General features: G+C 44.9%; 7 protein-coding genes across 7 annotated transcripts; 5 read left to right on the top strand and 2 right to left on the bottom strand.

Annotated features, from left to right (window-relative positions):
- The first annotated feature begins 11 nt into the window (after positions 1-11).
- C8R40DRAFT_1240920 (uncharacterized protein) lies at positions 12-1,997 on the top strand. Its single transcript, XM_046233533.1, has 11 exons — positions 12-240; positions 309-477; positions 540-552; positions 618-726; positions 775-826; positions 879-961; positions 1,015-1,119; positions 1,173-1,270; positions 1,353-1,538; positions 1,616-1,698; positions 1,760-1,997. Exons 1-11 carry the CDS (start codon positions 179-181, stop codon positions 1,856-1,858), a joined length of 1,059 nt encoding a protein of 352 aa, XP_046080658.1. The 5' UTR covers positions 12-178; the 3' UTR covers positions 1,859-1,997.
- Position 1,998: 1 nt separating this feature from the next.
- On the top strand, positions 1,999-2,503 carry C8R40DRAFT_1129756 (DASH complex subunit Dad3-domain-containing protein). Its single transcript, XM_046229143.1, has 3 exons — positions 1,999-2,175; positions 2,237-2,335; positions 2,395-2,503. The coding sequence occupies exons 1-3, from the start codon at positions 2,050-2,052 to the stop codon at positions 2,488-2,490; spliced, it is 321 nt and encodes a 106-aa protein (XP_046080657.1). The 5' UTR covers positions 1,999-2,049; the 3' UTR covers positions 2,491-2,503.
- Position 2,504: 1 nt separating this feature from the next.
- On the bottom strand, positions 2,505-4,063 carry C8R40DRAFT_1274785 (actin-related protein ARPC3). Its single transcript, XM_046234106.1, has 6 exons — positions 3,916-4,063; positions 3,780-3,865; positions 3,509-3,729; positions 3,266-3,448; positions 3,087-3,214; positions 2,505-3,039 (listed from the first exon to the last, which is right to left on the bottom strand). The coding sequence occupies exons 1-6, from the start codon at positions 3,980-3,982 to the stop codon at positions 2,561-2,563; spliced, it is 1,164 nt and encodes a 387-aa protein (XP_046080656.1). The 5' UTR covers positions 3,983-4,063; the 3' UTR covers positions 2,505-2,560.
- A 1,291-nt stretch (positions 4,064-5,354) lies between these two features.
- On the top strand, positions 5,355-6,500 carry C8R40DRAFT_1176500 (uncharacterized protein; the record flags this gene model as incomplete). The annotated part of the gene is made up of 3 exons (XM_046232525.1): positions 5,355-5,532; positions 5,588-5,760; positions 5,811-6,500. 3 exons carry the CDS (start codon positions 5,355-5,357, stop codon positions 6,498-6,500), a joined length of 1,041 nt encoding a protein of 346 aa, XP_046080655.1.
- Positions 6,501-9,170: 2,670 nt separating this feature from the next.
- Positions 9,171-11,213, bottom strand: C8R40DRAFT_1176499 (SRP40, C-terminal domain-containing protein; the record flags this gene model as incomplete). Its single annotated transcript, XM_046232524.1, has 9 exons — positions 9,171-9,212; positions 9,265-9,387; positions 9,511-10,180; positions 10,244-10,439; positions 10,488-10,712; positions 10,803-10,816; positions 10,874-10,903; positions 10,964-11,144; positions 11,192-11,213. The coding sequence occupies 9 exons, from the start codon at positions 11,211-11,213 to the stop codon at positions 9,171-9,173; spliced, it is 1,503 nt and encodes a 500-aa protein (XP_046080654.1).
- An 84-nt stretch (positions 11,214-11,297) lies between these two features.
- On the top strand, positions 11,298-12,072 carry C8R40DRAFT_1129740 (6,7-dimetjyl-8-ribityllumazine synthase). Its single transcript, XM_046229142.1, has 2 exons — positions 11,298-11,540; positions 11,590-12,072. Exons 1-2 carry the CDS (start codon positions 11,332-11,334, stop codon positions 12,002-12,004), a joined length of 624 nt encoding a protein of 207 aa, XP_046080653.1. The 5' UTR covers positions 11,298-11,331; the 3' UTR covers positions 12,005-12,072.
- Positions 11,946-13,433, top strand: C8R40DRAFT_724363 (Gtr1/RagA G protein conserved region-domain-containing protein). The gene is made up of 5 exons (XM_046235991.1): positions 11,946-12,117; positions 12,167-12,222; positions 12,282-12,708; positions 12,763-13,192; positions 13,254-13,433. The coding sequence occupies exons 1-5, from the start codon at positions 12,106-12,108 to the stop codon at positions 13,331-13,333; spliced, it is 1,005 nt and encodes a 334-aa protein (XP_046080652.1). The 5' UTR covers positions 11,946-12,105; the 3' UTR covers positions 13,334-13,433.
- The last annotated feature ends 44 nt before the right edge of the window (positions 13,434-13,477 follow it).

The following is a 13,477-nucleotide window of genomic DNA, read 5'->3' as shown; positions in this document are numbered from 1 at the left end:
CACCAGTCAGGGGCTACATATTATTCAAATCTGATGGCGGAGTGACAAACTTGGAACAGGGTCGCCCAGGGTCTCTCATACTTCTAGCCTCAACCTTGATATTCTCAGCCAACGTTACCCTTGAAGCTCAGGCTCCATGCACATAACGATTGCCAGGAATTCAAGGTAATACGAATTTATGGCGGTTGGTGCCATCAACTTGCAAGCATCCGCGAATGCTCCACTAGCAGCTTCTCCTGGGTGGGTTATGCTTCTTATTCCAAGACTTCACTTAGTTTCTCAACTTGGGTTCTACTGCTGTGAAATAGTTTCCTGCTAGCAGGAGCTTGGGTCAACCTATTTCTCTACACAATCGAACTCCTCGTTGGAACATACTTTCTCTTTAAAATACCTGGAAAGCACGCGAAGGCTCTGGTGGCGCTAGCACTTTTGGTTGACACTATTTCCACGATCTCGGTTTGCCAATTCACATGGATGGTGCGTTTGTTGTATTGTGTATCGAGGCTTCCTCCTCCCTGATTCCTTTCTTTGTATCTCAGGTGCTGCTAATTCGTGAATATCTCTTCTTCTTATGCGTTCCGGAAATCGTCAGAGTCTTAGGAGATCCCGTATTGTAGCCAACAATTCTCCAAAAGCCATCGCGGAACCATTTTTGTTGGCCTCTATGATGAGCTCGCTTGCAGCCACCATTGAGGAATCATATTTCGCATTCCGGCTTTGGACAATGTAAGTATTCTCGCCTCACGAAACAAACGCGTTAATCGTGCAATGCAGCACTCGGAGCAAGATCACAATTACAATCTTGGTTATCCTGATATATCTACCGGTTTGTATCTCGCTTCTTTCGAGATTTACATTGCCATGACGAGTTTTTACAGATGACTTTCGTCATTGCCTCCATTGGTCTCGCCTTCAATTCGGGTGTTGCGGTCGACCAAGCTAAACTCGCAACTTTGAACATGTAGGTTTTGACGATATCTTTTGCTCTCGTTGAAATAAAACTATCAATCATAGTATTGCTAGCTTTATGGGCGCCTTCACCGATACTATCATCGCCGTATATTTGGTGTATAAGCTGAAAACCATCAACGCTTTGCAGTTTTCGTATTTGACGAAATGGTACGTACTTATTCTTCACCCAATGATTCGAATGTATCCTCACACACACGCAGTCTTATCCGCAAAATTATTACATATACTGTCGCATGTGGTCTCATCACGGCGCTCTTTACCATAGCCACCTCAGTCTTGGCTTTTTCCTCTGTCGGACGTGAGTGCGCACATTCTAACTTTCACATCTACTTCTTACATCCTGTGTCCTTATTTTGCCTCTTCCCCCTTGTTTCTTATAGCTTTCCTGTTATTCTTCGATTGCAATGGTCGCGTGTACACTCTCACCATTCTCCTCAACTTTATAACATTTCATGAATGGCGCAAAGACTACGACGAGAAACGTCGTTCGACCCGCAACAATAACGACAACGACAATTCGGATTTCCAATGGAAAGGTAGTACATGGTCTCGGCGATTCCGTTCAAGTATGTGGTTTTCTGACTCATTCATTCACTTCTTCATGGCCATGAACAATGCTCAATGTTCGAAACCACATACTTAGGTCAAAGTAGTACCACATCACCGCGTTACCCTCCTTCGGTCCTCAGTCGTAATCGGAGCGCTGTATCGGTCATGCGTACCGAGGTAAGTGGATTTTTCTTCTGTCGGTTCACATTCGGTTTTGTTCATGATCTGTGTACTAAAGATCCACGGAGCAGTCATGGATGGATTCCAGAAACCAGTACCTGGGCCACCATTTTCCATGGAGTCGATATTTAGTAAATCAGAGGAAGAATTGAGCTAACTTTGAACGGTCTGAGAGCAGGACTTGAGAGTTGCTTGATCATGCCATTATACTACTATCACTGATCATTATTGAGAATAATCGTCGTATATATAAGCGTTTTGAAGTAGAATAGAATCCAGAATTTGCGGTAGCGTTCAGCGCCACGGATTCTTGATTCCTCACCATCATCATCAACATAAGTTACACGCATGTCGAGTCCTCCGCCCTCGGGAACCATTTTTGAACAAAATCCTTATGAAAATCATCCCAGTCTGTCGGTTATAGAGGCTGAAGTACTTTGGGAATACGCCAAACTAGCTCAGAACGTTAAACTGGTCAGTTGTGTCTCCTTAACGAGTCACTGAACTGAGTTATGCTGGGACTATCAACCTCAAGGTGACAACTAAAACGCGAAAATTAATGGATGAACCAGATCAGATGTTGGTGGCGAGACTGAGATCGTTAGAAACGAAGATGGGGCTGGTGATGGTCTTGGTTCGTCCTTGTTTCGAGTTAATGGTGGCGAGCTCAATTGACGCGACGTACTCGTACAGTTCAAAGCCTCTGTATGGAATGTGATCAACGAGCAGCCGGTTGATGTACAATATGGCCCCGCAGAGACGAGTGAAGACACAACTATACGGCAATGATATTTGACGATATTCTGTTTTAACGATGTACAGTGCAGTGTATCAATAGGTTTCTACATAATCGAGGTTTCTACATACTCATCGCAGCCATTCTGCCGGTCAACGCACTGACCGAAGCAGTGTCCCAGATGACTAACTTACCATCTACGCCAGTCGTGCTCACCTGGGTGATCTGTCCAGGTACGCCTGCGTACGGACGAACGCTGGTGATCGTGTTCTGATGGATTGTAATGAGCTTCGTATCAGTCGTGCCATTGCTCGTTTGACCACGGCTGTCGGCATCGCGGAAGGTTGCGAAAGCGCCAGCTTTAAGACGACCGATAGAACCTGCTCCTGCTTTGGACCCAGCGGCGTAGCTGCCATTATCAAGCGTCCCAATTTCCTGCCACCCAACGTCGGATCCGCTGAAGACTATGGGCTGGCAGTCGTGACCAGCGGCGATGATATTGTCTTCTGAGGTCCAAGTCAAGGTGACCAAAGGCAGAGTCGGCATGCGGATATTGTAAACAGGGCCCCCTGGATAAGCTATGCTAATAGAGCTGTCGTGACCTGAGATGAATCAGAGAATGAGAAATCAGTACATTGATGATACGCACTAGCAAAAGCAAGGACATCTCCGGAAGGAGAGAATCCGACACTATGAACCCATCCACCAGCAGCACTGGTAAACTCTCCACAAATAGTGTTGAAAGGAAGTTTGGATCCCCACACAGTCGCAGCAGGTCTAGTTCTCATGAATCAAGCCCATCAGCAGAAGTTTCATCGTTCGCCGTACCTTTCGTCGATTTCTTTGATATACGCGGAAAACACGCGGGCTTTCATGTCTGCACTTCCAGCTGCCAACAGTACATTGTTTGGATGCCAGTCCACAGCAAGAACGGTAGATCTGATAGGCTTCTTGAGTAGCTTGGATACCCACCAATTGTTTTCAGGATCAAAAGAACAGATCGCGATAGCGCTATTACGAACAAGTAGGTAAGATGAGAAAAGATAAACGGTAATTTTGCTGAAACTCTACCGAGCGCCACTAGCTACAGCAAATTTGTCTTCCTTTGGACTCCATCGGACGTGAGTTGCTGCTCTGTTGATCCTTAGGAGAACCAAGGTTGGTTTCCAAACAATCTTTCCCGTCTCTGGATCTGGGGTTTGTTGCCAAACATACGCGTTCCTGTCTTGCGATGCTGTGACGATTTGGTTGGAATTTGGTGCCCAGTCGATGGAAGTGATGACTTTGTCGTGCTAAACTTGTCGTTCAGGACGTAAAAGCACAGGGAATGGTGCGAGAATACCTCAGTAAGCATCTCAGTAGGGACCCATTCGGAGCCACTGCGAATAAGTATCTGAGCGTCGTTGGAGTTTAAGCTCACAGCAAGCTCTATATGCTCGTCAGCTAACGGCCGCTTGTTAATATTGTAAAATACTGACGAGAACGATCAGCATTGAATGCATGCGCAGTGATTGGGTTTTGAGAAATGCTGAAGACCTCAGGCATTACAGTAGGACCAGCAGTCTACTACTGCGTAATGAAACGATGATGGAGGAGTTCAAAGAAGTTATACCGGCCCGGATGCACGTTCACCGCCTCTCGACTGGACCGCGAGCCTCTATATCCTTGAACTTCGATATAGTGCTACTATGCATCCATAATATTCGAGTTCCTTAATTTTGGACGACCTCTATAAAGCTTGGAAGTTCTCTGACGCTAAGTTCTGAGCGTCGCTTCACTCTCAAATAATCAACCTCCTCTCTGTCTGGACCGGTTACCACAGATAGCCACAGATCCAGAAAAATTTCTGGATCTCGAACGATATGTCAGTTCCTGACCTTGCTTCCGTAGGTGTTTGGCAAGACAAGAGAACACAGATATGGATTCAAGATTTCATTTGCCTCTGCCCCGCCCTTACAAGCTCTGATTCCGAGTAGATTTCGATACTCTCCGTTTTGTGCAGGGAGACAGGATTGTTGAAGGGATGACGAACGATCTCACTTAAGCTTCCTTGCTCAGCTGTGCTTAGAGAGGCTTAGTAGGGCTTAGTGCTCACACATCACTTTGTCCTTTCAGAACCAATCTCACTTATGACAAGTCAAAAAGTTTATCATCGGCTAGAAAACAAGATTGCCTCACAAGTTATTAGTGCGATCGGGATGCATACCATGGCACGTCGGGCTGTCACGTCTTTGGCGGCGGGCGCGTCTTTTGTTATATGCGACCAAACGAGAACCCGCACAGCGCATCATGGCGGCCGGCTAATATTCGGGAGAGATCCATGCAGGATCCGTTTGTTCGATCACAGAGGACAAAATAATAATCATCTGCAGTTTGCACGTATGTATGTTTCAGTCTTCCACTCCTCATGCATGCAGGTTAATGTTTCATCCGACGACATCAATTATATGGTAGCTCGAAGCCCGTGTTAAGCAGATACCTCTTCACTAGACAGTCTTAAGCAGTCTCAACGGGCGGGTGTTTAAAGGCGTTTGATTTATTCACGTTGAGATCTGCTAATGATGCGTGTGCACGACACATCTGATGCAACCGACAAAAAGACAATAAGAGTCGGGGTGACGATCAGCCCCCGTTGCCGGAGTAAGGAAAAAACAATTGGATTCAAAGATCTGAACTGGATCTGAACGTGTAACACGCGAATTACATTTATCCATAGCGCCTATTCTCTTTGGACATAAAGTTCTTTCGTGGGGACTATAGTTCCCAACCAAATCTCTTACTTCCTCCAAATCTAGCCTCTCCGATATCCGTTGCTCGGACTTGCGCATTTATTTCAACGTTCAACAATAGTTCGACCCACCCGACAGTTAAAAAGGAGAGGATTGTTTCCTTCCAGACTAACCACTTCATATCCCACATGTCTATTCCCGCTCCAGAATCCGTCAATCCATTACTCGATACTCCGCCTACAACCCTTTCCAGACCGTTTCCTCCTCCATCGCTGGCTGATGTTCCCTTCGATTATATTCTTGAACAACTTCGTGACTTAGCCCCATCTTACTGGGGGAACTCTGAAAGTTCGGATTGCACTTTAGGTATGTTGATTACATCCATTATATTCTAAACGTCAAAATACTGATTGGCCTTTAGTAATTCCTGTTCCGTATTCTCGAGTCAGATTGACTACGACTTCTCCCTCTCTCTCTACTACTTCTCCCTCTCTCTCTACTACACCCGCCCGACCTTCTTATGACCCATCAGGTTTGGGTCGTCGAGCAACAGAGCCCAGTACATTAGCCCTCTTACCTCGAATTAGTTTAAAGGTATGCCAGTAACTTCACTTGTTTAACGTTTATTCTAATTGTTCCATTAGTTACACAGCGAATATCTATCTGCTCATTCCAGTTTCCTACGATCTCTGTTCAGCGGTGCTTCCACTGTGGATCTTATCAACAGCGCTCCGAGCACACATCCCACTCCAAACATTCCTTTGCGTACCCCTTCAGGGCGTTTTACCATTCCTGCTGACCGCCTACCCCGATTGTTAAACTCCTCCGCTGCTCATCCTGTACTGTTCCTGCCCGTTCCAGACCCTTCCTCCATCGATTTGGTCTTTCATTGGATGTACTTTGGCGATCTGCGCTACATTCGAGATTCTCTTCACGAGAAACACATTCAATGGGAGGGTATTGCTCGTAACGTCGAGTACCTAGGACTTTCACACGAACTCAAGGTGTTCCTTGGGGATTGGTACGCGCGCTGGTTGCATCCTGATCGTAGCCAGTCCTGTGATGATCTAACCTCCCTCAAATACAACTCGGACCCTGACTCTGATTCTGATTCTTTTGCTGAAACCCTTGTATCCGACATTGCCGATGATATGGACTGTCTGGACATCAAGTGTGACTTCGACGCCAAGCACGAGGAACCCGGGCGAGGCAGAGACAGGGGCACGCGCGGTCTTTCTTGGACCTTGGGGTATGAAGAGAAGTTTCCCGATACGACGACCATTTCTAACCCTCGACGCGATGAATCACCTGTCGCTCCTCACTGTGCACAATAAAGTAATATTTCATTCATATTCTTTCCTTTTCGACCCGAGATACTTCGTCTTTTCGTACTTACCTTGTTGGACCTTTGCGGCTTATCATTATTTGCCTTTCAAAAGTTCGTCGAGCGCCTTCGTGCATGACCCGTTATTTCTGTTACCGAGGTTTCTCGAAATATCTTCTTGTTATCCTACCAATCTTCACATTCTTTCGAACCACTTTTGAACCGTAATTGTTTTACGATGTAGGAGTACTCAAAGCCAAAACCATGTATCTTAATTTACCGTATAGCTGATGATTGAAGATAGTCATTCACACACATTTGAAAGCTATAGGATTTTCTCTTCCCCGATGTTATTGTGAAACTTGAGAAGCGCAAAGTCTGCAGTGAATGTTGCGGGAGATAGCAGTCCGCTGAATACAATTATGAAAAACACAAAAAATAGGAAAACAAAAAGCGACTATGCAGCATGTCGTTCAAGGCCCGCTGCGAAGAACAAAAAAAGTGAGTGTATGTACATAGAATAATATGGGGAAATCATGCATCTTGTATAAAATTGCCATTACCCCGTCTGGAAGGCCAGCGACGAGTATTCGGTATGTACAAATATGTAAAACATTCAGTATGGCGCCAACTACGACTTATGCTGAGAACAAACCAATCTTCAATTGTTAGACATATCCTAACATATCTCGGCTCCAGCGTGACAAGTCAGGAATATCCTGCTGCTTGGGTATGTTCATATTCTCACCGATAGAATCCGAGGGATCGAGTACAGTGGATAGAGTGAAAACAAGAAAAACACGCACTACAATGGTATTACATACTCGCATCTCACAAGGTCCGTTGTCCATATACGCAAAAACCACACGCTGCTAGATTGATACTTATCCTATATCCTATATTATAAAAGACTAACTGGGCGCTTAGCATGATTACCAATAATTGGTCAGCAGATTAAACGCCTAAATTTTACCACGAAACGGTGCTGCGGAGTCGCCGGAATCAATGCCGTGTTCTCCGGCAGTTTTTACTTTAAGTGAGGGTCAACACCACGAGTACTTTAACAGTTGAACTCTGTGACATGATACATTCATATATATGCATTGAGTATACTGCATGCTGTGGCTGCTGCCTTATTTTACAGTATTGATATAAGAAGTGCTACAAATTGAAGAAATCACTTCAAACTTTGCAAGGCATTATGAAGAAGAATTCTGACTTAGCAAAATTGCTTGCCATCTACAAGTCTCAACTCAATACATCCTGCAGTAAACAATGATCCATGGGTTCTTGAATGTACTATCATTTGCCACAGAAATGTTGTAGTATATTAACTACTTGGATGCTTTAGCAGGAAATGCATTCACCTATTAGAGAGCTGATAGTGTTGGTGCAAATGAAGGAGAGGACAACAACAATGAATTTCACTACCCTGTTGGGTATTTAAATAGTATCCATGAACCAGGTCTTCCACTGGTAAAACTTGAGCTCAAGATTGGTGCACCTATTATGATACTTTGAAATATTACTTCCAGGTATCTGCAATAGAACCTGACATCTGTAAAACCTGGGTTTTTGGCTAATAGCTGGAGAGCAGCTGACAATGCTCTCCAGCCAGTATCCTTGCTCTGGCAAACATCCATGTTTTGCAGATATTCATCTTGGGCTAAGGGTCTGAGAACAGTTGAGAGCACTTCCCAACAGTGGAAGCACCCAAAGCATGTTACATCCAGTGCTTGCAGCACTGGGATCTGCTCTTGGCCCTTAGCTGAATATTCAGGTTTTGCAGATGAGTCAGAGTTCTGGAAGCAGGAATATTGGGTTGTGATAAATCTGGAAAATCAATTCCCTGTATCATACTCAGTTCATCAGGTTTTGAAGAGGCACCAGATTCCAGTATGACTTACATTTGCAATGATAATAAATAAATTACAGGGAAAATCTGTAAAACATGTTGCATTTCCAAATCCTGTGTGTTTTCCAGAGCAATGGTACTGGCTAATTGTCTGAGAGCACCTGAAAGAGCTTCCCAGCAGCCAAACCATTTAGAACAAGTCAAAAATACTCCAAGTGCTTTGGGTAATGGAGAGTGCTCTTCACCTGGCACCCTTGGACTGGCAAATATACAAGCTTTACAGATGTGGAGTATGATAAAGAAGGCTGTAATAAAAGTTTTGTTTGGTAAAGGTAAGTTTTATATTCAATTCATAGCAAGTCTCTAACTTTGACTTTGAATTTTAGAAGATAGACATTGCCTTACTACAAATATGGTGTACCTTAATGTACCCAGAAGTTTTTCTAGATAGGAAAAGTATGTTGTTTGCAATGAAAATGGCTCAGAATACTGCATAATAAATATTGAAGTATGGAGGCGCAAGGCGCCGACTCAGGGGGGTTTGGGGGCTTGCCCCCAACAAGCTGTGAACCCTGCTGTAGCACACGGTGCGAGCAGAGCGAGCCACCGTGGCGAAGGCACGGGTTCTAAAGCTTGTATGGATCTAAAAATGTATCCGTATTGATTAGTACTTCATAGTAAGTAGTCTCAAAGGCGGGCAAACAAAAAAGTTAGCGGAATAGATAGCTCAAAGATCTGACGCTAGCCTATCATATCTGTGAGTGAACGGAAACCCGTACTTATGGGAATCCGAGACGAGCACCTCCGAGCACAGACAACGCCCTTTCAGTCGTCCGTGTCAGGAAATTTGTAACTGTGGCTTTCCATCTGCGCACAAAAGAGTAAGCGTTCATGATCAGAGGATACGAAGAGGACTTACAGTGATGTTCCCGCCCTTATAACTGCCGCGTTTCTTCTTGTTCTTTTCCTTACGGAAGCCAGCCCCACGAGTGACGATCAGGTCAGCATGAGCTTTAGCACCATAATCGTTTTCTGGAGCAGCCTATGATAATTAACAAGAAAGCATCAGCGATGTAGCTCAGGACAGGCCGATGAAGAACCTGAAAAAACGGAAGGAGGGTTGTCCCCCGGGGCTCGAGAATGGATTAAAAAAGGACAGCCATACCTTGTTCTCGTATCTGTTATCCCTGATAAGATGAGCAGGAACCTTGTCAGGATCAATCCGCTGGAAGCGTTCATTTGTCGTTCTTCGTTTGCCAAGTTTAGGCGCCTCCAGGGCGGAGGATTTTGTTGCTATATCCCGGGCCGTCGAAACCGTGGCCGTAGGAACAGCTGCACCACTTTCAGAAGTCCGACGTTTTTTAGTGACCTTCTTTTGGTCTTCCAGAGTAGAGTCAACTGAATGTTGCTTGCTAACGACAACATCAACATCAACAGTTTTTGCTTTTTTTTTGTTATCCGTCGTTTTAGTTGACTTTTTCGCCTTGTTTTTGGTGGATGTATCAGATTCCGATTCCGACGAATTTGACGAAGAGGAGGAGGAAGAAGAGGAAGTGGGATCTGAATCGGAAGATGAAGAGGCCTTATCTTCTTCCAAGACCTTCCTTTTGGCAGTTTTTGTCGGCTTTTTAGGCTCCGTGTCGGACTCAGAATCTGAAGACGATGAAGACGAAGATGGACTAGACCTTGTCTTGTTAGCTTTCTTGGTTGGTTTCTTCTTTTTTGTCGGTTTTTCGTCAGACTCAGACTCAGAAGACGACGCAGACGAGGAGGAGGCGGAGACACTAGAACTCTTCGCCTTGCTTAACTTTTTAGGCACCTCCGACTTTGACTTTCTGAAAGTACGGAATTAACGGAAACTGAGCATAGAGCAATACAAGAGCCTGAGTGAAACCTACACCGCGGCGACAGTCTGTTTTCGACTACTTTTCTCCTTCTTTCCTTTTTCCGACCCAGTGGACAGGGTGGAACTTGATTCCCGCTCTAAAATCTTCGTAACTTTCTTATCTACTTTTGTGTCGGTCTCGAATGACCTGCAAGAGGAAGCATGAGACCTACCAGATGTAGAAGATTCATCAGAAGAAGAGTCTGAGTCTGAACAAGAGGGTCAATGGAGCGCAAAAATTGTATCAACAAATGTACCTTCGGAATCAGATGTTGCAGCTGGCTGTTCGGCTTTCTTTTCTATCTTTTCTGTCGAGCCGTCGGAATCAGAGTCGGAATCAGAGTCGGATGTGGATGCTTCCGATGAAGATGAAGACACTGGTTTTTTACTTTTGGTTTTGACCAATGTGGACGGGTTGCCTTGTTTATTCTTCGGTGCGGATACATCGCTTTTGGAAGAGTTGTGACTGGATTCCGAGGAAGCTATATGTACACACAGACAGGTATGTGCAAGGAGTGAATTTTGTATCATGAGACGTCTTCATTGAAGAGTGCATGTCAAGAGACACGTACAGCCTAAGTCACTACTGAGATTCGGGGTTAACAGTAAATATCTTGAGAATGATTCGGTGTTGAATGCTCACTCGGATGAAGAATCAGAATCGTTGGATGTACTACCGTAACGAGTATGTCATGAGCATAGAGCGCAAACATCAGTCAGAACGGCGACTCACCTCTTCTTTTCGGATTTATCGCGGTAAACTCTCCATTCTTTGATAATTTCATCTAAGCTAGGTGTCGCATCGTCCTGTGAATCTTTCAAAACAACTACGCCTTTTGCGGCCTTTTTTAACGCCTTTGCGACATCGTTGTGGTCGCGACTCTTTAAAAAAGCATAGATATGCGTGTACGCCGCTGTAGAGAGTTAGTCAATGCATGCTTCAAGATTTACTGGTGCTTACCCGCAAGATGCTGATCACCCATGAAGAGGGTAATAATAAAAAGAAAGTCCTAAGCGAAATTTTTGATTGCTCATTGCGTGACCACGAGCGCTTAGTTACATGCTCGCCTTGAACAAGTTATCACCTTACAGCCATCATCCATGAGCGAAATTAAAGGTCCTTCGCCTGATGCTAAAGTCGATGGCTCATCTCTTAGGATCGCCATCGTGCATGCGAGATGGAACAAAGTTATCATTGATGCGCTGGTCGCAGGAGCATTGAAGAAGTTGAAGGAAGCTGGAGTGAAAGAGAGTAATATCGTAGTAGAATCCGTCCCAGGTAGCTTTGAGCTTCCTATCGCATGCTCTAGGTGCGTCTCTCTGTATTTTCTGCAGATTTCAAGGCCCAAAACATTGCAGGATGATTACAGGATCGCATATCCAAGCTGCATCTAACGAAGCTGATCTACTTGGCGGCCTCAATTTTGGTACTCCCAAAGTAGCTTCTCGCTCTGGTACACCAGCACCAACAATACCCTCTTCGAACCAGGCTTTTGACGCGGTCATCGCTATCGGTGTTCTCATCAAGGGTGCTACTATGCATTTCGAATACATCTGCGATGCGGTCTCCAATTCATTAATGAAGATTCAGGTAGACACTGGGGTTCCGGTCATCTTCGGAGTTTTGACGGTGTTGAACGATGATCAGGCGTTGGAAAGAGCAGGTCTTGGTAAAGGAGATAAGAAAGGGCATAACCATGGCGAAGAATGGGGCCTTGCGGCCGTCGAGATGGGCTCGCATGTCCGACGGTGGAACTCTGGCAAGTTTCTATGAAGTGCTGTAAATTGAGAAGTGAAAAACAATGTACTGTACATAGAGCAATTTGTACCTGACAATACTACACTTGTCCTCTTACTATTACATTGACGTACACGATGAAGAAAAAGGTAAGGTCTATCATCGCTTTCTATTATATGAGATAAATTATATCCATAGGTTCTTCTCATGGGTGCCTCTGGCAGTGGCAAGACGTCGATGCGCTCGTTGATATTGTCCGTTCAACTTTTCTTGTATCCGAGTCATCTTAGGTTCAACCTTGATCATTTCCCAGCTCAAACAACCCAGCGTCTTCGACTGCCCGCCTTGGTGCCACGATAGACGTCGAGCAGAATCATGTCCGTTTCCTCGGTGATCTTATACTGAATCTCTGGGACTGCGGTGGCCAAGACGCGTTTATGGATTCGTATCTCACTACTCAACGCTCAACGATTTTCCAACATGTTGGCGTGATGATCTATGTTTTTGACGCCGAAACTCGAGAAATGAACAAGGATTTAGAGTATTATCGGGATTGCCTTGAGGGTTTGACGCAGTGTAGTCCAGAGGCTGCTGTGTTTCTGCTCGTACATAAGATGGATCTGGTACGGGAACCTAAAGCAATTATGTTTGAAAAGAAACGCGAAGAGTTGCAGAAAGCCAGTAGTGGTGTCGTTATCACGGTCTTTGGGACTAGTATTTACGATGAAAGTCTCTACAGGGTGAGTACAAGAGTTGATAATATGATATTTATATACTGACTTGTCATTATATAGGCCTGGTCAAGTATTGTTCACACATTGATCCCTAACGCTGCTGTCCTGAACAAACACCTCAATATTGTCGCTGCAGCCTGCAGCGCAACAGAAGTTATACTTTTCGAGCGAACAACCTTCCTCGTAATAGCTACCTCCACTTCATCCACCTCATCTCCTTCCGCCTCCACATCCTCGACCTCCTCCTCTTCTGCTTCTATATCCTCATCTACCTACGCCCCCTCTCCCCCGTCTCCCTCTGATCCGCACCAAATGCACCTCAAACGTTACGAACGCACCTCCGAACTCATCAAAGCATTTAAATGGTCTTGCTCGCGCGTCCGAGAGGAATTTCATTCTCTTGAATTGGATATGTATGATTTTACTGCTGTGTTAGATGAGATGACGAGGAATACGTATGTTATGGTCGTGGTTCACGACCCAACAATAGGTGGGTTTCCAGATATGTAAGATGAGAACAAGGGACTCATTCCTTTGCTGATCTCTCTCAGAAACCGCTGCAATCAAGTTGAATATCCGTATGGCTCGTAAAAAGTTTGAGGAGTTGCAAGGAGATAGTATTGGTACTTGAATTTGTTGTTTAAGTATTGATAATTAAGCTTCGGTTCGAGGAGAGCTAGCAAATATATGTACACCCAACGACAAGAGGGAAAATGAAAAATGAAAACCCGGACACAGGGAATGTCAGAAATCAAAGTTGTTTCCAGCACTTAAT

The sequence above is a fragment of the Lentinula edodes genome (genome assembly GCF_021015755.1).
Source record: "Lentinula edodes strain Le(Bin) 0899 ss11 chromosome Unknown C8R40scaffold_53, whole genome shotgun sequence".
Lineage (NCBI taxonomy): Eukaryota > Fungi > Basidiomycota > Agaricomycetes > Agaricales > Omphalotaceae > Lentinula > Lentinula edodes.
Note: the sequence above shows the minus strand (reverse complement) of the source record. Positions and strands in the feature narration are given on the sequence as shown.

Bases quoted from the DNA above. Each gene is read 5' to 3' on its own strand.
- C8R40DRAFT_1240920 (XM_046233533.1), top strand. From the start codon at position 179: ATGGCGGTTGGTGCCATCAACTTGCAAGCATCCGCGAATGCTCCACTA. The intron at 241-308 runs GTGGGTTATGCT...GCTGTGAAATAG, and splicing joins CCACTAGCAGCTTCTCCTGG to TTTCCTGCTAGCAGGAGCTT. The intron at 727-774 runs GTAAGTATTCTC...CGTGCAATGCAG, and splicing joins GCATTCCGGCTTTGGACAAT to CACTCGGAGCAAGATCACAA.
- C8R40DRAFT_1129756 (XM_046229143.1), top strand. From the start codon at position 2,050: ATGTCGAGTCCTCCGCCCTCGGGAACCATTTTTGAACAAAATCCTTAT. The intron at 2,176-2,236 runs GTCAGTTGTGTC...ATCAACCTCAAG, and splicing joins TAGCTCAGAACGTTAAACTG to GTGACAACTAAAACGCGAAA. The intron at 2,336-2,394 runs GTTCGTCCTTGT...GTACTCGTACAG, and splicing joins TGGGGCTGGTGATGGTCTTG to TTCAAAGCCTCTGTATGGAA.
- C8R40DRAFT_1274785 (XM_046234106.1), bottom strand. From the start codon at position 3,982: ATGCCTGAGGTCTTCAGCATTTCTCAAAACCCAATCACTGCGCATGCA. The intron at 3,215-3,265 runs GTACGGCGAACG...CATGAGAACTAG, and splicing joins ATCAAAGAAATCGACGAAAG to ACCTGCTGCGACTGTGTGGG. The intron at 3,040-3,086 runs GTGCGTATCATC...GATTCATCTCAG, and splicing joins AGATGTCCTTGCTTTTGCTA to GTCACGACAGCTCTATTAGC.
- C8R40DRAFT_1129740 (XM_046229142.1), top strand. From the start codon at position 11,332: ATGAGCGAAATTAAAGGTCCTTCGCCTGATGCTAAAGTCGATGGCTCA. The intron at 11,541-11,589 runs GTGCGTCTCTCT...AAAACATTGCAG, and splicing joins CTTCCTATCGCATGCTCTAG to GATGATTACAGGATCGCATA.
- C8R40DRAFT_724363 (XM_046235991.1), top strand. The intron at 12,709-12,762 runs GTGAGTACAAGA...GTCATTATATAG, and splicing joins ACGATGAAAGTCTCTACAGG to GCCTGGTCAAGTATTGTTCA. The intron at 13,193-13,253 runs GTGGGTTTCCAG...GATCTCTCTCAG, and splicing joins GGTTCACGACCCAACAATAG to AAACCGCTGCAATCAAGTTG.